The sequence below is a fragment of the Salarias fasciatus genome, chromosome 3 (assembly GCF_902148845.1).
Source record: "Salarias fasciatus chromosome 3, fSalaFa1.1, whole genome shotgun sequence".
Classification (NCBI taxonomy): domain Eukaryota; kingdom Metazoa; phylum Chordata; class Actinopteri; order Blenniiformes; family Blenniidae; genus Salarias; species Salarias fasciatus.
Window position 1 is genome coordinate 12,086,043 of NC_043747.1, and position 26,406 is coordinate 12,112,448.

The 26,406-nt window shown below is 41.7% G+C and overlaps 1 protein-coding gene across 1 annotated transcript in view; it reads right to left on the reverse strand.

Annotated features, from left to right (window-relative positions):
• LOC115386209 (phospholipid-transporting ATPase ABCA1) overlaps nt 1-26,406 on the reverse strand; it is a 132,072-nt gene that overhangs the window by 52,059 nt on the left and 53,607 nt on the right. The window contains exons 22-31 of the mRNA XM_030088433.1: nt 25,660-25,877; nt 23,231-23,306; nt 21,669-21,871; nt 20,423-20,471; nt 19,707-19,814; nt 19,553-19,585; nt 18,334-18,473; nt 14,612-14,739; nt 8,812-8,910; nt 7,648-7,837 (exon numbers count right to left, since the gene is read on the reverse strand). Coding sequence (XP_029944293.1) covers nt 7,648-7,837; nt 8,812-8,910; nt 14,612-14,739; nt 18,334-18,473; nt 19,553-19,585; nt 19,707-19,814; nt 20,423-20,471; nt 21,669-21,871; nt 23,231-23,306; nt 25,660-25,877 — 1,244 coding nt within the window. The remainder of the gene's footprint in view (nt 1-7,647; nt 7,838-8,811; nt 8,911-14,611; nt 14,740-18,333; nt 18,474-19,552; nt 19,586-19,706; nt 19,815-20,422; nt 20,472-21,668; nt 21,872-23,230; nt 23,307-25,659; nt 25,878-26,406) is intronic.

The following is a 26,406-nucleotide window of genomic DNA, read 5'->3' on the forward strand; positions in this document are numbered from 1 at the left end:
TGAGACATTATACTCACAGGTGCAATGCATGTTATTTTACTAGTGGGAGGATTTTAAACTATTGCATATTAAACCGTGCTTGTATTTTCCTGCGGCAGCCCGAGCAAAAAAAAAAAAAAAAAATTAAAAAAAAGCTTCACCACAGACTTTCTCCAGCAGATGCAACTACTCAGCCACCCATAAAAACTCACCCAGCCGATACGAAATCAAAACTTGCGAGCGAGAACAATTTTGCAGGTGCCATCAGTTCACGCCGCTGTGGAACATATTTTCTCGACCCTAATCATAATAGTCAATTAAGCTTGGCTCTGGGAAGCCTGGCTGGAATCTAGACCCCTGCCAAAGCTGGGGAAGCCGAGCCTAATGTCAAAGAACCTTAATTAGATGCTCTTCTGTGGATAAATGGCTACATTCAAACATCCAATTAGGACGGGGGGTGCGTCACACTGCTATGAATACACTCCACCTAGTGTGGAGTGACGCCCGGCGCACGCCGGCAGCGAGCCGCTTTCGCCCCGTCTATTTAGAGAGGTAACACTTTGTTAATTAGCAGACTGATCTTTGATAAAGTGCAATTGAGACCCCTGACCGTAATGCAATTTACCAACACCCCCCTCTGTGCTGCACTGGTTATCCGCCCTTGTGTACAAACAGTTTGATGTGAGCTTTAGGTACACATGGTGAGGTGTTTAATTGGTTATCTCTGTGTGTCAATTACCCGAGTGCTTTTTCTCTTTTAATATCCTGTAAAGTGGTTGACTTTAAAGGAGCAGATGCGCAGGTGTCACTGAGCAAAGAACGGCTTATTTTGCATCCCAAATTGAGTTCACTGGTGCCACACGCTCCCCAGTCCCCATTTTTTGGTTTTACAGTATATGGCGGGTTTGATCCCGGGGGTATAGAGGATGCTGCTGAGCAGAAAGAGAAAGTCAAGGTAAAACAAGGAGGCGGAGATGGACGGTGACATTAAAGAAGTTGCCACAATCTCCGCAGGAGGAGGAGGAGGAGGAGGAGGAGGTGGAACATAAGTTAAAAATGTAGAAAGGAGCATAAGTGTGGAAAAAAGGTGGGGGGAGGAGAACTCAAACCACAAGGCAAAGAACAAACAGAAGGAGGAAGCAGAGAAAGGAGAGGACCCATCTGGCTTATGAATCAGAGATAAGGAGGAGGAACGGCACGGCAACCTTGGCTTATCTCTGAACAAACATGCATCTCTTCGGAAAAAGCCACAGGAACTCAGAAACAAACAGAACTGAAAATAGGAGCCTTTACACTCCGCTGTGTGTACAATGAGTTTAAACTTGGGCACGCAGGCAGTGTGGGTCTAATTATTTTGGCCTTGGTCCATATCCCTCATCAAAAAGACTGAAATGGGAACATTTTGCGGTTGTGTAATACCTGGGTCTGCATCTCTTGTTCATTACCTGGAAGCAGCCTCGGCGCGCTTGGCATTCAGCGCGCGGCGTCAGTTCTCTAAGCATGATAGCTGGGTAAGCAAGTAGGGGAGAGGGAAATGTAAACTAAGGAGTAATCAAATCTGCTGAATGAGCTGACACACTCCAGCGCCGGAGAGATAAGAGACCTCGCTGTGTTTATATTAATCTTGGCACTTGTTATATTGTACTGCACCACTAAGGTAAAATCAAACTTTTTTTTTTATCTTATGTACACAAAGAAAAAGCAATCTTGAAGAGGCAGGATCTCCTTTGATGGAACATGTCATATTCAGCTGCTCTGCAAACTGAGATCAGGTGAATGAGGTTTATGCACGGGGACGCGCTCCTCCATGTGTTGTTTTGATATTTTAAAACCCTTTTGTCAAATGACGCTTCGGTAATGGAAGTGGCAGGTGGCCTATTGTGCAATCGTGTGTGCGCGCGTGTGTGCGTTATTAGGTGAGTTCTTCAGTATTGTGCATTTCTCATTGTGTTGTGCGATTATGTCCAACATGATCACATCCTGACAGTCATTTAAAACCGAGCCAAACAGTTCCATTAGCTGATGTAGTGCTTCGAGCACACAGTGTTGCTAAACCACAACAAAAAACAAACAAACAAAAAAAAAAAAACCCTGCTCATGAGAGATTGAGTTTCACACGCCGGCACCAGATGACAGTTTTTCACCCAAACCCCATTCTGTTCAGTTTAGCGGGAACAAAGGGAAACCACTAACCTCACCCTCCATTTGCCTCTCCTCGCGAGTCAATGACCTTTCTTGCTTTTGTTTTCGAACATCTCTTGCTTTCTGCTGAGAGGGTGGCTGCGGACAGGTCATTTTACCATAAAATGGATCTGTTCACTTTGGGAGTCGAGAGTGACAAATCTACAGGGCCTGGCAGAGCGAGGATGGGGCCAGGATGCTGCACTCCGGCGGGGTTGTGGGACGACGAGAAAAGTTTCCTCGTTATGGAAACCTCAGGAGAGCTACTGAACGTTATGACACAAGAATGGATTGTAAATTGGGAACGTTTGCATGTTTTTCTGTGTGTAGGTTTTCTCTTGGTCATCCAATTCACCTCTGTTTGACAGTACTTGATTGGTAATAGTAAAATTATTACTAAGCAGACACAACAAAAATATATCAGGTGTAACGGAAACCTGTGCATATATTTACACTATCTCAGCACTGAAAAAAAAAGAACTTTGATATTATTACTTACACAAATTCCAGATGAATGATTGATGGACAGGGTCATTTTGATAAATTCACCCTCTGAATGCCCTGTATTCATCGCAATGCACCAACGTACCTGTGCATTTAAATTCAAACCCGTGCCGTCCTTTCCTCAGGCATTACAAAGGAAAAGCAAATGGCAAAACAAAGCCCGAGCTCACATGCACTTTTTTTTAAAATCGTGCACAAATTTCCTTCATTAAACAGACTAATGAAGATAATGGGAGTTGCATTTCCCACCTGAAAAAGGTCTTCTTTTTCCCCCCCTCACCAATAGTAAGCCAATGTGTAACTTCAATAACCTGATAGATGAGGCCAAGGAGAGTAATTTGCAAGCTGTAGTTAGGCCGGTCTCCAAATGATAAAGACATCAATCGTAATACGGCGAACGTGGCGGCTTTATCAATTCCTCTGCACGCATGACGGCCTATTCATCTATGAAGGTTAAATATCACCAGTGAATGAGAGTCAATACCTCAGAATTGATAGCGGGCTTAGTGTTCCCTGCCATTACCATGGAAACAATGATTTCACACCACCTCCCGTGGTGCTCTGTCCATGTTTTTTTTTTTTTTTTCTCTCTCTCCCGTATATTCTATAGTCTCTCAAGGGCATATTCAGAGGATCGGCAGGATAAAAGATAAAAAAGGAAACTAGTTGGAGTCTGGTACTCTTCGTCATGATTTATTCAACAGGGGGGGAGGCTTTCAGGTCAAAGGGAATACATCCTCATGATGTCCTCAGCTTCTGTGGGTGGTCTCCGCCTTGGACTTGCATTAGTTTATGACCCTCCCCGTGACCCGCTGTGCTGTGCGGGGACGTAATGCACCAATGATGATTAATGCATTTGTTTCATGCACGCACGTACACACGCATGTTAAAGTGCACACGTGTTTAGGGGCACTCCATATTGTTTTCACCTTGTTTTTTCCCAACTTTTTACTATTTTCTGCTAAAATAGTACTAAAAAGAGAAGTGAGAAGAAGAAAAGGGGCTGTTTATCTACTGTATTATTGTACTCTGTATATGTGTCTCAAGTGAATTTACAAACCACACTGTGGAGCTGTAACAAGTGTGATATGAGCCACTGGTGGATTGGATTTCACAGCAGGGACGCCATAAGGCCGATAAGGGCTGATTGATGCGTCGAGTGTTGCTCTTACATACTTTAATTTTCTGTCATTTATAAAGAAAACTGGTGTTTTACGCTGGTAAGGAGGAGCCTTACCGCTAATATTTAAAAAGGGGATCGTGATCAGCCATTTCATCACAAAATCACGCTCCATCCTCCCAGCACATGAGGCCAAACACTACCACAGTGGCATGAATCTTTAAAGATCCTCAGATGATGAAATAAAGGACTATAAAGCTCGCTGACTTAGTGTGCAACAAAAATTGACCTCGGCCAAATAAATAAAGCGCTGCATTATGCACAAAGGGGGGGGGGGGGGGGGGGGGCGATGAAGACAGGAACGTCACTGTTAACAGCACACGCAGCGCATATAAACGATCTCCTGCCCTCATCCGTGTCCTGCTGTCGTCTCCACTTGTAGCAGATTCTAAATGTTAAGTTCCTTTTGGCAACGGGAAGTGCAGTGGGCAATATTCTCATTGCATTAAAATAACTCAATTTCAGTCACTGTCGCTTCCATGCAAAAGTCCATTTAATGTCCCTTTACAGGATCTGGAATGAACAAATGAATGTTGCAAATGTAGGAGATATGATGCAAGTGGATGTAACAAGATGTAGCAAAGAACCGGCTTTCATGAAATTGGTATGTCGGCAGCATCCGCCTGATCAATGGCATGGAAAAGAAAAATGTAGCAGCGTTTCAGAGGTAAGAACGATTCATAAAATATGTTTATAAAAAGAAAATCAGGCACAACAGAGCTGACAATGAAAAAATTAATTACCGGGGTCGCTTAAAAAGAAAGAAAAACCTTGACAGCCGAACTGAGTACCGGGAGGACACAAAGATACAAGGAGTGGCTCGACAAATGGGGCACTGCTTGACACTGCTGTCATGAGGTAGACGTGAACATCGGGGTTAAGAAAAGGTCAAGTAAAGGGTACTGCTCTTGTTTGACTGTCACAACAATCATCCGTTAACATGAAACCGGGATGGCGGCTCCTCCTGAACGGCCCCGGATGGCCTTGTCACAGAAGAGAGCCAGTCTTCACACAAGTTCAACAAAGACTTACACATCGAGCCTCGGGGGGGGGGGAAATGGTACACTGCATACAGTGTGACGCTGTATATGGGGATGCTATAGGGGCTCTGTGGGGAGATCGGAGTGTAAAATGATGCCTGCTGGTTTCAAACTGCGTCATCTGATGGCCTGCTTGTTGGAAGCCACTTACTTTCCCGATGCCTTTTTCTGTTCCGTCTAAACAAGTCTCATTTTGTCCTTCCTGAAATAAATCTGTAAGTGCATTTAACATTCAAAGAGAGGAATAATGGGGCAATTATAAGACAAAGTCGCTCCATTTCATGTGGCTACATCTGTTTTGTCTGAACAGGGTTCAGACCTGTTGGCCATAGAAGGCTTTGCGTGTGATGTTCTTCAGTTTTTTCAGCTTCTTCCAGGCACTCTGGCTTTCTCCCACATTGTGAACACATGCTTGTGAGGTTAATTGGCGACAATAAATTACTAACAGGTGTGAGCGTATGTGTGGGAGATTGTGTGTTAATCCTGTGACGTGACCCTGGTGTGAAAAAGTGTAGGACGTACGGTATGAGTTAATCTCCCCGTAGGATCGAATTTTCTCAGGACAGTCTTGCTTTCAGTCAGTATAGACAAAGAATCAGAATTTGGATGCAGGCGAGGACCTTGAACACGGCGACAATGAGCGATGGGTGACTGTCTGAAGCTTCAAAGCAGGACTGAAGGTATATGTGAAAGACTGTAAACTGTGCCTAATTATGCCATTATGACTAAAGCTGTGGAACAAATATATGGAGCAGCTCATTTACAGGCAGGTTAAGTGCAAGAGAAAGGAACGCACCGACAAAGCTGTTTGATCTCGATGTACAACACAGATAAACACTTGGTTTCGTGATTAGACTAACCACCGATGTTGAGCGCTACAGTCAGTTTTACAACCATACTGAGTGGATTTATTTCATATTTGAAGTCACTCCTAAGGTTGTTGCATGTTTTTCGGACTACTGAAGGAAACCGTGGCGTTCAGAGAAAGCCAAAGCATGCACAAGGAGCGTTATAAACGCCACACAGAAGGATTCGCAAGTCCAACCCCAACAGGGCGAATCAGCACTATGATCTACATCTGCTAACCTCCACACCTCTGTGAAGACCCAAGTAACTCCCACTCTGTTGCAGATTGTGTAAGTTATGTCTCAATAATTACCCAAATTATTCCTGAGCGCTGATTAAAAGCTTCAGAGAGAAAAAGAAAAAAAAAAAATCTGCCAGGAAGCTGTTTTCATACGATAAAGACATCTTTATGGATTCGTATGTTGCTGCCAAAAAAACATTTTTTATTATTTGGGATGTTTTTCATGAGAACAGTGGGCTGTTGAATGTGCTTCATTTCAGCAGCAGCAGCCATGCTTACCAGCTCAGACAGCACTGGACCACAAATCAAACAAACAAAACAAAAAAAAAAAATACCTAAATAAATCAATGCGTGGTTGCATGCCTCTTATTTCACTGCCAGATATCAGATATGAGGACTCTTCTTCACCTACCGGAAGTAAACTAAGTCAAATATTAATCAAATAACTTCTCAAACATCAAAAGAAAAATATTGGCAGATTTGAAGGGGGCTTACTATGAAACATTCAAACTGGAGTCTCTTAAAACGCAGCCACAAGCCACAAAGCCTAAATAAATAGACAAAGCCATCTTTAATAAAAGGACATTGGAGTGGCGGCGGCAGCTTCTCAATCTATTCTCTCTCAAGCTTAGATTTTTCATTATGGTTGGGAGGCAGCAGTACAAATCATTTACTCCAAATTAGACACCTCTCCTTTTCTGCAGCGTAATTGGTTCAGTCAGCGGGTGGCGGCAGATACAGGCAGCACGGCGGGGTCCCTAACTCGGCCATTGATCCCAGCCTGGATCACATCTCTTCAGGTCAGAGCGAATAACATTTTCCCCCCGATGCATTTGGCCATGTATATTGTCAAAGTAATGGCCACTGAAGGATTGGTATTGACTCCTGGAGGATGAGACGCGCAAAGCTCCCGGGATTCGAGATGTGAGCGGAGAGGGTGAGCTACTCTCAGAATGTCTGAGCGGCCACCGCCTGCAATAAAAAAAAAAAAAAAAAAAAAAAAAAAAAAAAAAAAGTCCAGAGGGATGCTGAAAGGTGAAACGTGGGCATGTAGATAAAGAGATGAAGAGACGCGTTGGGTCTATTTTTAGCAGGGAGGTATTCGGAACGAGCCGATTTCCAGGCAGTGACTGATTTAGTGCATTTCCAGTAGAATCAATTTTGGCCCCACTTTCATCCGTGCACACTTGTTCACAAAAGGGAGGCAGCACAAAAGGGCTGATTTACATTCTGCAGTGCAATGCAAATTTCTTGTTAGTAAGTACCTTTACATTCTCAAATCGAAATGATGCTGACTGGGAATTTCAGACCATAAGCCAAAAGCTTCTATGATAAGCACTTTTATTGTGCTGTTGTGTCACTGTTTTTTTTTTTTTTCTTCTTCACACTATTCCACTGTCTCGTTGCAGTATATCCATCTATGACACACACACACACACACACACACACACACACACACACACACACACAGGGAATACACACATTTCACCGCCGAGTTGCAGTCAGACAGTAGCAGTGATCCTGGAGGAGGAAGCATAATGTCTGCCTTCAGGGCTCTCAGACAGACTCTGACAAATTCCCGGCTGCTGATCAGGCTTAAGACTTTAAATTCACATACGATAGCGTTCCACAGACATTACCATGGAGAGGCTGAAGCTCCGGGCTGAGACACTCACCTGTGGTGGAGGGAGACCTCCCGCACCAAGCGGACAGTCAGGTAACAACACGGTCCGTGTCGGAGTGCTGCACTGACACGAAGGAGAGGGGTTCGACATGCTCCAGTTCCCATTCTCGAAGATGTCGCTGATTGATGGATCCACAGGGGGTGTGAACCAATCGGTCCCATCAGAAGTACAAGGCAAATTCCTGTTAAAAAAAAAAGAACAAAGAAAAAAAGAGGAAAGGTGCTCTTTTGTAGCTGTAGGCTAAAACAAAACATCTCACTGAAACCAGGAATAATTTTAGAGATATGTTGCTGAGAAGTTTCCATGTCCACTTACGCGTATTCAACACTTATTTAAAGTTAAGCCTGAAATCGGTTTGATGTGATTAAAAACCATGTATATTGATGTCCTTGGTCACTTCTGTGTGAATTGAAAGATCATCCATTTGCTGACATGAATGGCTTGAATTCATTCTCTTGTGTCTTTCGCTGCTTCAGCCGGCGAGGCTGTTCACGGTTTTTGCCTGTGTCTACCTCCTTTACGTATATAATCCAGTCTTGTGCCAGTTCAACTTATTTCTTGCAACAAGTTTTCCAGCCATGGATATAAAAATGTAGTTTGGAAATGACAGATTTCGGAATGAAGTGTCAATTACAGCAAGAAACAAATAGATAAATTAAGCCTATAAAGCAATAAGCCTGTTATCCAAAGAACTGAGATATTATAAATATTACCTTCATATTTTAAGCTCGTTTTCAAAGCATCAGGAATGTGATTTCCAAAAAACAGGATATTTCATGACTCGAGGATAATATATCTCTAATTAAAAGTGCTCGATTTATCAGCAAAATCAACCATTTAAAGCATGTGCGATGAATTAAAAACTATGTGGGATTTGTGTGGGTTTAAATTGGTATTCATTATTTTGACTACTCCAATCAGGATTTTATACATTAAAATCGAAAAGCTGGTAATTTACTGATCAACCTTTTGTTTTTGTTTTTTTTAATGCTTTTAAATCTCTGTTTTATTTTTTCTGGCTTGTACAGCAATATCTGTAAAAAAAACGCCACATGTAATAATATATCTGCATAATTTGGCGTACAGATAATGCAGATACAGATACATTTGTCATCTGCTTCACTTGAGACTCTTTTGTTTCTGAGTAATACTTACGGTATGGGGTCTCCATCCATGCAGCGTGTCCCAAAGCCCGGTGTGTTTAACAAGGTTTCCGACACGCCGGATACTTCAGCATTGCCTGGCATGTCGTTGCTGTGAATATTTTGGAACATAATTATTACAAATTCATGTTGAAAGACTTGCACATGCATTAAAATCATGTGTTTCCAAATCTTGAAAAAACTCTCTCTTGGTGAAGTTTATAGGTTCACATAAAACAAATGCGATAAGTTTAAAGCAATTCGACTAAAAGTTGAAATCTGAGGGTCACCTGGCTTGATTTCCAGTGGAATTACCTCAATCAAATTGGAGGCACTAATCAGACTCGCAGTGGTCAAGATTGGCTGAAATCTGTTGTAATCATGGGGGTTGTCTGAATACCAGTATGCAACATTAATCAGTCAAATAAATGCAGAGAAGATTAATGAATCTGTCACATTTGCAATCTGACTTCACTAAAGCAACCCAAAATCTAATTTTTAAGACTCTTTCTGAAAACCAAAACCTGTTCAGCCTTTGCCAACAAGTTTTCTAATCCATCTTCAGCCACAATTGTTCTGGATTTTACAGCTCTACTAATCTGTCTTCTGTCACAGCTGATCCAGACTTTACAAGTCAGCTCTTCCGTTTCCCCCACTGGCAAATAACAAGAGTTTATGTGATCATAGCTCCTAAACTCATTTTGACATCAAAAAAGCCTAAAAGGACGAGAAGCATGTACACTGGGTGATTGAATGCGGTTAATTTTAAGTAAATACTCAATAGCAATGATGTGTGCAACCAGGGGTTTGTTAATCAAGGAGGTGAGAGAAATCATTGAGTTGATCAACCGTTTTCTCAAGTAAAACAGTCAAAACATGATTCCCAGAACACACTGCTGACTATCAAGTCATGCTCTCTATTGCTGGAGTCCGGCTCCCTCCTGATGAGTATTCCTGTGCGTGCGCGCACCGATACGAGCCTTTTCAAGATTCTGTGTACAGTGTGAGCTCTTCACAGCCTTTCATTATAATCTGAGTGTCCTGTACATATCTAGGCCCTGCGACTCCGTTAAACCATCTTCCCATTCCAATTTCATTCTCATTACTAACCACACACAGCCTGCCCTTTATCTTAAGAGTGCTGTGGGACTTAAAACACAGTGTTTCATAAAGACCATCGTGATGGCTTCCTGCCAGCAGCGGCCACAGCCCGGCCAACCGTTTGGATTAATACAGTGTTCATTGTCTCATTTAGAGGCATCTCCATGAAGGTCACACGGTCATTTCCTTGGCCACCGCTGAGTGCAATTGAAGTGGTCCGATTGTAAAAATGGATTATGTGCAGCCATCTGTTTTGCAATTAACAATGGCTGGGTTACCATGTTATTTAAGATAATAAAACTATTGGAGGGATTCAAAATGAAGACTTGTGCATACACACAGAAGCAGCGGAACTAATGAATGTTCATTCGTCAAAATGAAACATCACGTAAGTAAAAACTCAGACTGAGGAAAGTCATGTGAAGGCTGCATGATGAGGTAAGAAACAGCTCAGTTTAGTGATTTAAAGCCAACAGTTTTCTTTTCTGATCTGTCACCCCTACTTTAATCATGTCTTAAGACAAAAGCTACACATCTAACACGCACAGCATTCATCAAAAACCCAGTTAATTACAGCGAAAAGATGCAAACACCACAAAAAAAGAAAAAAAAAGAGACTCAAATCGAACCAGAGCATTCTTATGAGTGAGTTATTACACCATGCAGTCATCATACTTGAAAGGAATTGAACAAACCGAAAAGTAAAAATACACTGGGCTCCATCTCGACAGTACAGCCACTGCTATGCATTGTTGAACGCTTTCAAAGCTTGAAGTGGTGCAGCACAACAATGCACCTTTCGAGTGAACCCTTCGACTACTTTTCCGCTCACATTCAGCACCAAGTGGAAAGATGACTTTAAGCAGTTGGCTAAAGTGAATGACAGTGAAATGAAACTTGATCGAGGTTTCAAAAGCACCAGGCATAAGCAACTCCAAGGAAACTGCAAGAACATGCAGCTCAAACGCACTTCAGTGGTGACTTCGCAATATCGCCGCCGCCAAGATCACTAAATGAAAGACTTTTTGTTTGTAGCAGAGGACCTGAGTGTCTTTTAGGACACGTGAAATACAAACCGTGCACTATATTGGAGTACTCTAATAACATTTCACCACAATAGGTGGGGTAACTATGCACCTTCTTGTGTGCTTTAAAGAGATTATCTGGGTGAAGACGTGTCATTTAGAGCCACTCGGTGTCGGTTTAGGTATTTGTTTGCCAGGGCAGGCTTTAGAGTTGTGAGCAGTGGTTGTTCAGTGTTAATACAGACTGAAGCATACAGACCAGGAAAGGTCACTTCACCGCTGTGGAAAGTGATTTCAATGAATGGGGGGCTGGAAAGAGAGAGAAACAGACACGGCGTGGATTTGTATGTTTCAGCACCATGGAGAGCGGCAGGACAGAATTTGAATGTTGCAGCAAACAAGACTGGGTAAATATTTGTTTGTTCAGTTGCACGTCTTATGAGATTTGGAAAAATAAAAGAAGTACATGTGAGTGTAAACAATGACAGTTGCAGATCATTTTATTTTCTGATTTCAAAAGCCTCTCAGTCTACTGTATGTTTGATAGATTCGAGTTGCTCATTCTCTTCGTCCAGCTCGGTGCCGGCTAGATTTATCCTAATGATTTTTCCTGCTTGCCGATGCGTCGACTAATTAGGCCCAATTTTCAAAGGGAGATTGCAATCATATATTTCAGTCATGTGCTTTTTTAAAAGAGTTATGTTTTGCCAAATGCCAATAGAGCCCTGCAAATGATAAAATTAAAGATTTTGTTTTAAAGTGATTCTGCGGAAAAGAGCAAGATTTTTAGAAACTATATTGTAAAGTCGCTGCTGCTATGTCCTTATACACTGACCAATTAGTAGAAAAAGAAAAACACGTCCTTTTGTATTAACGGCATGGTTTTCTTTTTCTTTTTTGTTCTTGTTTTTGTTTGTTTTTAAAGTGCCTTTCTTTTTCCTGTGTGCTCTGCATTTTGTTGCTGTGGTTTGCCCCTCTGGGCTACCATATAAAACAGGTAATAATAGTAAAAATGAGAAGAATTGTCATTCTGGTCGAAAGCCAAAGTATGAAAAGAAAAAAAAAGCTTTAAAAAGCAGCTTAAAAAAAAAAAAGGAGGCAGAGGAGGCTTGGATGTAATGTTACAAAAATTAGGTCTGCCCATAACTTGGAAGCCTTTATCTTTCTGAATTCACACTGAGCCATCAGTACTTGCAGGAAAGAATAGAAAGAGAGTGATTTTGGCCAGTTTGATACACTAAAAATGTTTTTTTTGTTTATTTAAGGACATCCAACAGCAACTAAAAAAACTCCAGGAACCTTGATTCTCCGTCCAAAAAAAACCATGTGTGAAATTTTCATTTTCCAAACCATTTAAATAAGTGCTTCAGATAAGATTAAAGATTTGAAAACAAGTGAAAGAATCCTAAACTTTAATATGAGTGTTGACGAGCCAGTGTAGAGAGGCCAGATTTGGAGTAATGTGCTCCCTTAACAGGTTCCAGTTAAAGGATGAGCAACAAGCAACTGGAGACATATGAGGAAAAGCTGTTTGACTCATAAAGCGAGTTTCAATTATCCATCTGAAATATGATGAAGGCATGGATTGCTGTTTTAAAGTGCTCCAGAGCATCGATGGGCTTTACTGTGGTTAAATGCGAGATGAAAATTCTAAGTTATTTAAGGATGTCCCATCAGAGGGTTTGCGTATCCTGCCTTTGCATGTAAAGGTTTTCTCTTGGTGCTTCACCCTCTTCACTCACTCCAAACAACATGCTTGTTATTTTATGGCTGATGTTTTCAAACGGAGTCATGGTGAAGCTGTACCGAATCACAGATCGAACGAGTGTACTGAATGAAGCGGGTGGCGGATCCGTGTGTTTGGGCACATCCGTGATCTATACGATACACCATAAACAAATGCTTTTTCAAGGCTGAGTGTTGCTGCGAACGACAGCATAAAAAACACACAATACATTGCTAAAGAATATGCTATAATGGTTCCCAACAAATCACTCAATCGATACGGAAGGGTAAACGTCTGTATGTAATGTAATATGATAAATCAATTCTAGTCAGTAACAAAAGAACTGAACAAGTGCAGTTATGCATTATGGGTAGAGTCTGGGCTTTTGGATTTCCGTGTCCTGAGATGAGAATACTTGGTTTATAGATACGGGGTTGTTCAAAATGAAAGCATACAGATATAAAGTGAGCAGCATTTCAATCTGACCAGGAGTTTAAATTCTATCTTGTATAAACTGGGTTTCACATGAGGCTGCGGTTATTGTGTCTTGACATCCTCAAAGCGAATATCTACAAAGTGCTTCCAGGGGAAATGAAACACCTGCAGACCGGATAAGCAAAGACAGCTTCATGTCAGAAGAACACAATATGAATACACTGTCAAGATTAGTGTGATGGTTCAGACAGATGCCGTAACCTGTGATCCACATTAGAATTCAGCAGATTTTACATCATTTTACTGGCAGACAGGAAGACAGAATATGTGATATTACTAGTGTGAACATTTGGATATTTCAGCAACGCAATAATAGAAAACTAAATTTGAGTTACAATGGCCGTTCTTACAGGTAAATACCGCATTCAACATCATCTGCACTTATGGGAATATACTGTCACTACTTTCAAGAATGCATAATGGCGAAAATAAATAATGTGAAATTCTTATACAGGAAAGGCTGACAGTCGTGCACATCTCACTGCGCTGTGCGCTTGTGCTCGGTGTGAGTCCACCAAGGCTGGGCCTTGTCACCAATTAGAGTTGTGATTCACAGCGATGTGAAGCTGGAGCCAAGGACGGGATGCGGTCCAAATTGATGACCTTAGCCATGCAAAAATCTGCTGCCAATAAAACAACGAGCACAGTGTGATGACTAATGATTCCACTTTGGACTTCTGTTTTTTTTTTTTTTAAGTTAAAGTTTAGGATTGCAGAACTGAGGAGTCTGACACCTCTTCTTCTGATGAAAGCCAAGATTACACCGATCCTCTGCGCAGCTGAGATCAGCCGCAGGTCCCAGTGGATCAAGCTGGATCTGAGACAAACTAATCTATCTTAAACCATGGTCTTCTCTCCTCGCAAAGCAGTCACTGACGATGAGACGATGAATTATTTTCATCCTGCTTCATAAGAAGCAGATGTAATAAACCTTTAAGATTGGCAACACTGAAGGAAACAACAAGATCAACCGAGATTTTTGAAGTAACCAACAAAGAGAGGCCCACTTCGTCCCCTCAGGCTTCCTAACGAAACACGGTGTCCAGCTCATCACGGTCACAGTGTACAGATTTCAACTGCCTCGTCTTTCACTCACATGTGAGGAAATGCTAGAAATTGGCCCCAGAAGTAACCAGATAATTGCTTGTCTGACAGAAATGCAGCATTCATGGGTCACTGTGCAGGTCCTTCCGCTCCCTCCTTGGCCCCACTGCAGCAGAAAAGCTTCTCTGATGCTGAACCTGATTTGACCTCTTGCTTTTGGGGAGTATCTCTCTCCGTACCATCTTATTTTCTGGATTTGTTCAGTACTGCAAGTTCTAGGTAGAGGTGCAAAGCAAAATTTAGCTCCACTTCCTTTTCATTATCCACGTTTGGTTTATCAGTTGTTGACGGCACGTACTTTTAATAAGAAATAAAGAATAAGATAAAGAAAACTAATGTTTTTGAAGCTTCAATGCACGTACCTGTAAAAAGTGGTTTGGGGTAGATCGTACATCCAGGGCTGCAGCTCCAGACTTGGATACTCAGCGAACGGCGGAGTGATGAGGGAGAAGATCAGAGAGAGGCAGACGAAAACAGCTGGCAAGATCACCTGGGAGGATAAGGACCGCATTTTAAAGTCAGAATATCTCATTAAACAGCCAGCAGTCTGCTAAAGACCTTTATCCTTCAAAATATTGGAGATAAGAACTTTTAATCGATGATTTCTGAACATTTTGTACCTTCCAGTTTCATTCGATCGCGGGCGTTTTGCTCATGCTGCATAATGTGTGTCACTTCATCTCAGGAAACAAGCTGTATTCATTTTTACGACAGGCGTAATGTTACAGTACACAGCGGCACACTTATGAGCAATTAAATTATAGCTGGCCTCCTTCAAATAAAAAAAAACAAAAAAACAAGCATTATTAGTCTTCGCGGGGCATTTGCATGACTCGTGTGCAGATGTGTGTTTACGTGTGCAAGCGTTCCAGCACTCAAACAGTCAATGAGAGATCAATTTCATCACTCCCCCTCCCCGAGTCCCCTCACTGTCATTACGTGCAGCAAAATGCAAAACGACTGATGCAATCAACAATAACGCGGGAGCGATGTAATAATGCGCGCACATTAATATGCACCCCGCCAACTTGTTTAGGCCCTTCTGCATGCTTTATGAGTTTGATTAAACACTTCCAACGCCACCGCCATCATCTGGCCACTCGGATATAATTAGTTTCTCGCTATTCTCTTGTCTTTTGTGTATGTGTGTGTGTGTGTGTGTGTGTGTGTGTGTGTGTGTTTTTTTTCTTTTTTGGTAAAAAGAATGAATAAAAGGAAGGAAGAAAAAAAAAATAGACGCTTTCATGCCTCCCCCAACAACCCTCCCTCTCATCCAATCCTCTTTTCTTCATCATGTAATTCTCTTTTTATTGCATTGTTGGAACTGTTAAAAAGGTCAGGGAGACAGAAAGAAAATGCACAATATCTTTACTGGTTAATCATCGCTGGGTCGAGGCGCGCTCGGAGGGGGGGAGGGGGGAGGTTTGCGTACACTTGATTAATTGCCGCGTGCGCAATTTGCCAGGTCAATTCAAGAGGCCTACAATTGAAAATGTGAAAATTTACAGCGAGGAGGAGCCGCGGCCGCGAAAAACCCCGCGCTCGGGAGGGGAAGATAAAGAGAGCGGCGGCGGGACCGAGGAGCTTAATGGCGGGACTGCTAAAAAAGAAAGAAGTATTCTGGTTCTGCTGCTTTGTCTTTCTCTCTCTGCCTCAGCAGTAATTGCAGGTGACAGCTGGTGCTTCTTCCATTGAGAGAAATCCCGCAAAAAAAACCCCAAAAAAAACAGGGAGAAGTCATTACGCTCACAAAGCCAAAGCACTCCCATGAACAATGCATGAGTTTATCGCCTTCTCAAGTTTAGTGGGGATTTAAAGAAGAGGATGGGATTATATGCACACAAAAAAAACAAGAAAAAAAAAAAAACAATAAACACCACAACATGATTAAGATGTGTTTTATTTCCTGCAAAGTCAAATGCCTCATTAGATCGAGGTTATTTCCTACGACGATCATTTATGTCTACCCAATTTTATTTGTGAATAATAGCTTAACTGCTGCGCCTCGCGTTAAAGTGGATAATAGCATCACCTTGGATGTTTCTCGCGCGGATGCAATAACGAGGGCTTTCCCTTCCACAGCGTTCAGACACAATGCGGAACAAATGGCCGTCAAGCCTATTATCCCCACGTTAAAAAGTGCAACAAACAACGAGAAAACGAAAACAAAAAAAACTTGAAACACTCCAAAAATCACACTAAGACATGTTGGAATACGTAACGCTGAACAGCAGAAGCCGTGGACTCGCCCACCACAACAGATGCAATAACCGCCTCTCTCTGATTCTGACATCACCCACAGTCGCCTGTCCCCAACTTCCAACCCCATAAATCACTCCTTTTGTGCTCCACGCCATAATCTCTTTTATATTCCCCTAACCGCTTGTATTTGAGGAGATTACCTCACTGCACAATCATATCTGCTGACAATGGCAGCTGTTGACATGATGGGCGGGAGGAAGGAAGGAAAAAAAAAAGAAAAAAAAGAAAAGAAAAGCCTTTAGCCAGATGAATAAAGAGGAAGAGGTAGTAGGTGTGCCCTTGCAGACAATGTGCACCCTTGTACGAACGCATTCGCCGGCTTATCCTTCCATCCCGCTCTGCGTCCCCCTGCGAAAGAGGGACGTCCGGGACTGACAGTGACTAATGGGGGATTGGTACTGCGGCAAATTACAAGAAGTACACCTCACGAGGGCGAAGCATCGTTCCGTCTCTCCCGTTCAAACACTGCGATAACCTGAACCTGCATGGTGGCGGCTGACAGAATTGATGCCATGACAATATTTACATGCAAAAAGTCGGGGTGGGGCGATGGTCGCTGCATTTATTGATGCCATTCCAGCCCGAACGCACTTTTCCGGAAGTTGCGTGAAAAATCATTAAAGTACCTTGAGAACTGCCGCTCGCAGAAATTGGTTCTGACTTGTTTGAATAATATCCGCTCATTGGTTTTGACTTCCGAAATCATGTTTATGAGGAGCAAAATAATATAGACATACACCTAATAAGCTAATAGCAGCCTGTCATCGCTCTAATTGTTATGCAATCACATCCAATACAAAGCTAATGAAAAGATATGATTAGCACACGGTAAAATGAAGGAAAAACAAATCATGAGTGTCACTTTGGCTTTCTGGTGCCAATCACTGCGATCAGGTGAAAACCGACGTTACCAGCCGAGCCGCACGAACACACTCCGCTCCACAAGTGATGGCTTTATTTCAGGCTTTCCATGATTTGTTTGTGTTTTTGATCATAGCCAGCGAGGACTTGAATTTTAGTGTCATCCAGTTTTGTTTTGTGTGTTTTTTTTTTTCTCCTTTTTGATTTTTTTTTTGAAGCGCAGATAATTATTGTTTGTGCAGTTTAGTGGAGCAACAAACAATCATTTCAAGTGTCATTCAATCTCGTCATTATTTCCTGGGGGTTAGGCACATCAGATGAAAACAGCACTTAAAGCATTATAATTGTGACTTTAGCTTTAGATTAAACTGGTCAATTTTCTGTCGAATGCCCGGGCGCCTCATTGATTTGGACAGAGTACATCACATAACTCCAGTTTAGCTTCTCTTTATTGGCTCCCTGGGTGTTTTAATATTGATCTTTAACCCAAACACTCCTCATACATTTCTGAGATGTTTGAACCCATCTGAATCGCGAGCCTCAGATCCTCAGGTGGAAGGCACGCCTGGAGAGAAACAGCTTGCAGAATCTGTGATTTTGTTTGAAGATTTTTTTTTTTTTCTTTTTAAACACACTAATATGTAATGTTATCTCATGTTTTGATTGTCATGATTTCACTTCATCTATTTTCTCCAGGTCTGCATCACATCAACAGCTTTCACACTCATACACTGCCTTCAGTGAAGATTTCCTTTGCAGCTACTTTAATTCCACAACTATTGACTCCATCAAAATGAGCGATTTTCCCCCTGAAGATTTCAAATTAGTTCACTTAATCATATATGTCATTAAATGATTTTGAAGGCCAACATGTATTTCGCACAATCCTACCTTGATCCTCCCATGCAAGCCCACTAGTCTAACCCTTCAATTCATCAATATGACGGACTGAGGCCATTACCTGGGCAATGAGTCCCTTGCGGCTCCTCCGGGCGTGGTGGAAGCGCTTGATGAAGAGCGCCAGGAACTGCCTTCTGATCAGCTCCCACCCGGTGATGACCACGGACCCCCTCCCACTGAGGCTGGCGTTCCTCCTCAGGTCTGCGGTGGACATTAACCCGCGGCGTTATTTATCATCTGTGCATATGTAAAAGAGCTGCTGAGCGCGCGTTTCCGCGGAGCTAATGGGCTTATCAAATATAACTTAAGTGTTGCACCTGCCAGCGGCTTCCGCTCGCTCCTCAGTGTAGAAACTTTCATTTTCACAACTCATGAATTGGGTAATGGTATTTGGGCACGGCTCGAGAGGAAAACGGTGATAAATAAAGCCTTTATAGACACCTCGGTTTTAAATATCTGCAGGTATACTGACAATGAAAAAATAACAGTAGTCAATGTGATAATAAAGCTAATTCTTATAAAAGCCGTTTTTATGATTCAAGATTTATTGCGAAATAGAAGAAGTGGGGGGAAAAAAAAGGAGCTAATAAAGTGCATAGGCTGGTTGAGGTGTGTGTGTGTGTGTTGAGGCTGGGGGTGCGGTGAGTGGCCAACTGTGTCCGGTTGCTGCAGGGTCTGGCCTCTGGGGCCGGGGGTCTCTGCTCCCGGCCTCCCGGCTAGTGGAGCCCAGGGGGCCGAGTTACAGGGTGAAGGGGTGGTGCTCCGGGTGGTCCGGATCCCAGGAGGGGGGATTGATTGTGTGTGCGCGTGTGTGAGCGCGTGTGTAAAAAGCTTATTCACTTCGTTGCTGGAACCCATAGGAAAGTAAAGTTCATGGAAGTTCTTCATTTAAAATCTTCCTCACATAAAGCTAAAGCATTTCAAACTATTTTTTTGTTTTGTTTTGTTTCTTTGTATTTATTACTCTAATTGAGATAATTATGGCCTAAAGATTAAGATAAATATTGAATAAACACCAGATCTCATGAAATATATTTAAGATGTTTCACATATAAACTGAAATTCCCCAAAAAAATTGATATTGTAGTTTCATTCTATTAATTTAAAAAAGAAAAACATGTTTAAATGTAAATTAAATTACCTTCTTCCATAACATTCTCATTTTTATGGGCTGCACCTGCACACTCAATGAAGTTAAGCAGTTGAAAATAAATAACGGCAGGTAAAAATTACATTTGATCTGGAGAAAACTAAAGCTCAACCCAAAACACATGACTTACCTTCCACTTTATTTGAGAGCTTTTCTTTTGGTTCTACGTGAGAAACAGAAAGGAAAAGAAAAACCAGCATTATCTACAAGTGACTTTATGCTCTCCCATCAATATCAGTCACCCAGAAAGGTTGGATATTTTTGATTAGATTGAAAATATTCACGGTGAATTCGGAGACTCTTGCCTGTTTTCCTGTGGACGCTGGCGATGCTGTTCCTCCTGGCTTCGCGGGAGCTTCGTTTGTAGTCTCTATCCAGCAGCTCCGTTGTTGCTGTGGGAATACAAATAAGATATGTTGTTTTGGCCTGACCCAATTTAGGGTTATAAATAACAATAAGAAAAGCTACCTGCCCCGCAAGATGCTGGATTATTTCCCGTAAAGGCATAAACCAGGTGTTTTTGTTTTTTTTTAATCTATATATACATGTGTGTTGATATGAAACAGAAAAATAAAGCTACTTGTCGACAAATTAGATCACAAAACTTTAGGAAAACAAGAAAATTGAGTATTTTATTGGCCTTGGTCAATCAGTTTCACTGATCGTAGTCAGCAATCAAGAAATATGACTCATAGCTAAACTAAAGGTTACCAGTATTATAAAAAAAGTGGAATCAAAAACACCAACTATGACCATTTGGTATGAGAAGAAAAAATGTGTATCTTGACATGCAGATCATGAAAATAGCTTCCTTCTAATTGCTTACTGAGGGGAATGTATATCGCATTCATGGTGAGAAGTTGACAAACATACTTGTTTTGGATTTGGAGTTTTCACAGTTAAACCATATCATCACCTCTAAAGAGTGTACTGTTTATTCCCCAAACACGCGTTAGCAAGCACACACACACACACACACACACACACACTGTCCTCTCACTTGTTATTTCTGCATCCACCCCGGTGTCTTCTGCCACTTTAAGAAATATCTGCAAAATAAACAAATTGCTCATGATTATCAATTATGTATGAGGCTGAGTATGTATGTTTCCCAGCACACTGCAGGAATGCAGGCTGGTAATGCTGCAATGGACAGGAAGAAAACTCTGGAGCGACATTTCTGACAGGTTTCTGTTAGAAAGTATTGCAAAATTTAAAGCAATTTGAAAGCAAATATCCTCACCTTGCACGTTAAGCCTTATTCCGGGAGGCTGAATGTGATTTTATTTCTTAGATTATCTATCAAAGTAATATTGAGTGCTGCTATCCAACACACACATTATTATAATTTCACTTTGTGACTCTTCCATTGTTGCACGGCAGAACGGGCGCGTGCTGTATTTCCACTGAAAATAATGAATGAACTTCAAAAGAAAACATGGATGGATTAACTAACCATTTCACCATTGAACTTTGGAAATTCAAAAGGAATTATTCACACCGCCTGCAGACCACTGGCGTCTAATGCATGTCTGAGATACATGATGCGCATTATGTGAAACACTCAGTAAAGTAATAATACACTATGAGAGCGACGTATCGAAGCTCGCGGAGGGGCAGAAAAAAAAAACTCCACTTTGATATTAGTTTGGTGTGGAATTAACAAAAAGTTCACCCCGGAAAATATGTGATCATAGAAATGATTCATGGCAAATTACCAAAAAAAAAAAAAAAAACCTGTGAAGTCGACGTGATGCAAGAAGATGAAACATGAATCACATCCGATCTCACAGAGACTCGAGTCTCTCTGTGGTTGAGTTTTGGTAAATATGTTCCTGCAAGCTCCAAGGTCAGTTTCATAATAGTATTAACACATTAGCCTGGTCCTTACAGCCCGGGGCTTCTATCATCATCATGGTGAGAGGAAGAATCGATACCTTAATGGAACTAGACGATCCTCGAACCCATGGTTACCGATTATTTACTCCTCCATTAGATAATACCCCCTTCTGCTTTTTTTATGTTTTTTTTTTTTGAAGCAAGATATCAAGATTTCATGACAGAAGAATCTGCAGAATGGGATCAGCGATATAGAAGATAATGACCAAGAGTAACAAGAGAAAAAAATGAAACACAAGAAGGAATTGTTTCCTACTTATGTGCTTTTCTGTGAATGTAAAGAGTAATTCTATATGTATGCATATAGATGGAAGCGTCTATGTTTGGCGTTTCGGTCGATGCTTTACCTCCTCCAGCGTGGTGTCAGAGACGCCGTAGCTGGTCAGGCCGAGGTCAGCCATGGCGAGGTCCAGTTCGTAAAAGAGCTCGGAGAAGGTCCCGTCTCCGGCGCCGCTGTAGGGCAGGATGTAGGTGATCTCCTGACCGATACTCTCCAAGAAGACCGCCTCCGGGATGTGGCGCCGCACAAGCTGACCCACATGAGTTAAATCTGCCGGACGATAACCGACAAAATCACCCACCGAACAAACTGAAGAGGATGGAGAGACGAGCTTTTTCCCCAAGAGCTCGAGGAAAAACGCAGTTTATTGATATTTCTATGTTTTGCTGTGATGTTTTCTACATTTCTTTTGATCAATTGATGCAAAACAGAAGCTTTCCATCCTTTAAACTTCCAGCTGCACTGACACAAATGAAAAGATGGAAGTTTGGAAACGAATCTAATATATTTTAATCAGAACCTGCTGATGTGACATTTCGAAAAACTGGAGCAGATCAGTGGACATAACTCCTCCGCCTCATCCCTTCTGATGCTGGGTCTCAGGGAGAATCAATCCGGACAGTGTTGCACAACGCACCACATCCATTATTGATCCGGAACCTCTCATACATAATTACTGCAGCTTAACAACCGCTGGCCTGGTGCTTTATGAAGAAGTAAATGGATCTTCTTCACACATCAGACTGAATTATTTGTGATTGTGTGCTTCACTGGGCTCACTGCTGTGTATTAATGAAGACAACTGTGCTGTCACTCGTGGAGATGTGGTTACTTTCATGCCAAGTTCTGACTCCTATTTGACTTAAAAGTTGTGGTGGATGATGACGTTTGATCGATTTGTGATTCATTGTTCGTATATAGCAAGCAGATTGTTGGGATTGTTCTCTTGATCGGTCTTACGTCAATATTATGATCAAATCAAGTCAAATAAGCAAAATGGTTACTATTTCGATTTCTGTATCCTTGTACATTGTGATCTAAATCCTAGGTATTTTCGACCATGATTTTTGCTATAGGACAATGATTTCAAAATAGATAAAAATGCATTTTTAGTTGTCTTCCGATTGTCACTAATAAGAACAGAAGATGAATAAGAAGAGGTAGAATAACTCTAAGCGCAATCCACGGCTGATGACGCGACACAGAAGAAGAAAATTAATTGCCATCCCAGATGTCTGTCTGTTCTTTTAAACACCCCCGTGATCTCAGAGCAGACATAACAGTTGGCTGAATTTGCCTTTGGGTCCCGATAATCACCACTCATGAGGACCTTGCTCAGCACAACAAAACTTTTCAACCTTCTCTTGCAAGAAAAATACCATCCTTTACTTGCTCTTGGAAGTTACTATAAAACTAAATATTCAAACTCTGGCAGGAAGAACAAAAGCATCTTAACTTGAACCCTTTAGAAGACGTGGATTGTGATGTGCAGATATGACTGTGGGCGCCTGTTCAAACTGTATATTTAGGAAAGTATATAAAACGCCTATAGAGTGCAGAGCACATATTGGTTTACGTAGCAGGAGTCGTAAAAAGGCTGAGTGACAGTAACGGTGATGGAGTCCGTACCTGAGGGATCAGAGTTGCTCCAGCTTTGGCTGCCGATGCCTTCATCTGGGCTGCTGCTCAGAGGACGGTCTGTCTCCTGTTAATCAGAATTGGATTAGAAAGGCTTTATCATGCCTTACCACTTAGAATGATGAACAGTCGCTCCTTGACAACTCCTGTCATGCATTAATCAAATAACTGGCACCCAGAAGTTTCTATTTAATTGCTCTAAATAAAGCCGTATGCGGGCGTCAACAAGTAGCGCCGTTAATCTGTAATGGAATATGAGGCCACGGTCTTTTCAGTCAGAGACAACACCTGCAAATGAAGAGTGCACTTTAATTTCGGCAAAGGTTGAATAAATCTCCCCGCGTTTTTAAAAGAACTTTATGACATTTATTAAATGGAGTTTAATCACACTGAAAAGAGATCAGGGCAGCCACAGTTTGTCCAGGTCTGTTTCTCCGTTATATGGGCTGTGTAATTGCAAAAAATCTTCCAATTAATTACTAAAGTGTCGTCCAGAAAAGGGGGACACTTCTGTACGTGGTTCATAAAGGTGTTGGGTGTTTATTTATTTCAAACAAATGACTTTGTTTACCTCAAATAGCCCGGTGACTAAATTTAATGGCATCCATACATCTTGTTCATTTGCTCCAATTGATTAAAAGTAAGTGTGAGAGACGCCACTGGCGAGCAAACGTGAGAATCGCCCCTCTCCGCGGTGACAATTAGCATCATCCGGCATGTCAACGTTTGCCAGAGTTCGTGCTGGGAGGGACTACACAAAGATCACGATGGGGGAGGATTAAGGGAAAAGATAGAGAACACTCTGGAGAATCGAAAATAGATTTGAAAGAGGTGATTATTGGGTCAGAGGTCTTTTACCCTTTTTCCAAGTATCATCCAATTACACTGGGGTCGTGTTAAGTTATTTAAGAATAAGAAAAAAAGAAAAAAAGGTTAGGTAACTGCACGATCAGGCCAGGGTCTGTTTTAGGATAATGAATGAATTTCAAACGCTGAGCATCAAAAGTCATGTGCCCAGGTGGACGCTCTTTCAGGATAATGAAATTATGATTCTCCCCATGTTTCATTTTCACTCAATAAAAAGAGGGAGGAAGTAATAATCTGAAGAGTTTTGAAGCTCCTGATATCAATTAAAGAAAACGTCACTGTTGTCAAAGTAGTCGTAATAGTTTTCTTGATTCATCCTATTACAATTTAATCCTATTTGTTGACTTTCAGTGGATCAAAATGAAATACATGTATACATTTGTACATCTTAAACACCATCTACACCTCTTCCATTTTCACAGACAATCACACATTCTTGCATTCACTTCGATCGTTTCAACAAACGAGTCTTGAATGCGTTAGAAACCAGAAGTAGAAAAGCAGTAAGTGAAACCGAGCCCTGAACTGGGACACTTCCCGCCGTCAGACGAGCGTGTGAACCACTTCTCACTGTGAAGCCGAAATAAGTTGAAATAATGTTCTCAATCTTGGTGTTCAGATTTATTTTTGTGCGTAAGATGAAGATGGAAAGATCTTACAAATGAACAATAGCAAAAGCTGAAAACTGAAATTAAATAAGCCTTGAGCTTTTAAATAGTTAATAGCGAGCCACTAAAACCCTCATTGAAGGCAATAAGAGGGTCTAAGCGATGCGACAGCATGATTTAAACATGATGGCAATACCCGAGTATGGAGGAAGATTTATTTGAATGTGTATCTGGTCCAAATAATCTACAACAGTTTCTAAGTTATGGAGGATTGTTAAATTGATCACAATAATGAGGTTCACTATTTTCTCAAATGTGTTTATCATACATGAGCAGGAGAGCCGCTACCGATGACTTGAAGGCTAAAACCAGCCCGTCATCATGGTTTATCTCCACCTTCCCACTGAACAGTCAACTTTGTGGGACGTCCATAAAGCATCCTTTCAGCTAAACTGCAAAATGGATGTCCATTAGCGGCTGGAATTGGGTGATAAATGATCTTGACAAAAGATGTGCAGCCGGATCATGATCTATCCATCCATCAAGGGCCAGAATTATTAGAGGAAAGTCTTCCGGCCCAATCATAATCTGCTCCTCCGAGCTGCAATTACTGCCTTGCTATGACTGGAGTGAGTCAGCAGAGTTCAGGTCCATCATAATTCACAGAGGAATGTTGACCGCAGTGGTTTCATTAACAGACTTCTGGTGTGAAGCCTGCGTCACGTCGGTTTGATAACGCCTTCACAACAGAGACTTGCAAATGCAGGTGGATGCATTCAGTCTCATTCAGAGCAATAATTCTTTTCGAATGAATTAGTCTTAAGTCTGATATTTTCCTAAACTATGCAAGCAAACTAATGCACCAACATCAAATGTCACACCAGCCAACAGGGGACACATGTTGAAATTCAAGATCTCATTAATCAGCGGAAAACGTGCACTTACGGTGTATCTGGCCTCGGTGCTTATGATGCCGTTGCGCTGAGAAGTCATTTGTTCACTGCCGTCCCTGACCAGAGTGAGGTAGTATCCGCTACCGAAGCTCTTCTTGAGGAAGAGCGAGGAGCCACAGCACCGCATTTTGCCGTGGGAGATGATGGCGATGCGATCGCCCAGGATGTCGGCCTCATCCATGTGGTGCGTCGACAAAATGATCGTTCGACCTGAGGAAAGGGAAAAATACACCTAATTAATGCCACCTATATGAACATATTTATATTTTGCACGCCGGTGTGTGAGCTGAAGACAGCGCCACTGATGCAAAGAAGAACAAAAACACTAAATTGGAAAAGTGAAAAATAAATAAATAAGTAAAAATGGCACTGCAGATACAAAAAAATAGAAAAAATTCAGTATTTTTCTCTTCGGGCCTTGTTTATTTGAACAGCTGCTCTTATTAAATGGCACCCATGCAGTGATAGATGCCACAGATCAAAACTGTTCAAATTAAAACCAGTATTACAATCTGTCTCTGCAGGGGAGTCACTTATCTCCTTACTGCGGATTCCACTTTGTTTTCCACTACCTGCTTTATCCGCATGGCAACAAAGCAAACTCCACAAGAGTACATGGGCAAAAAAATCTGGGACAAAATTAGTTAGGATGCTGAGGCCACCCTATAAAGCCTACTTTCCAGTGATTTTACGAGGCCACGTTTCATTTCGGCGCTCTTCTTTTTGTTCCGAGTCCTTT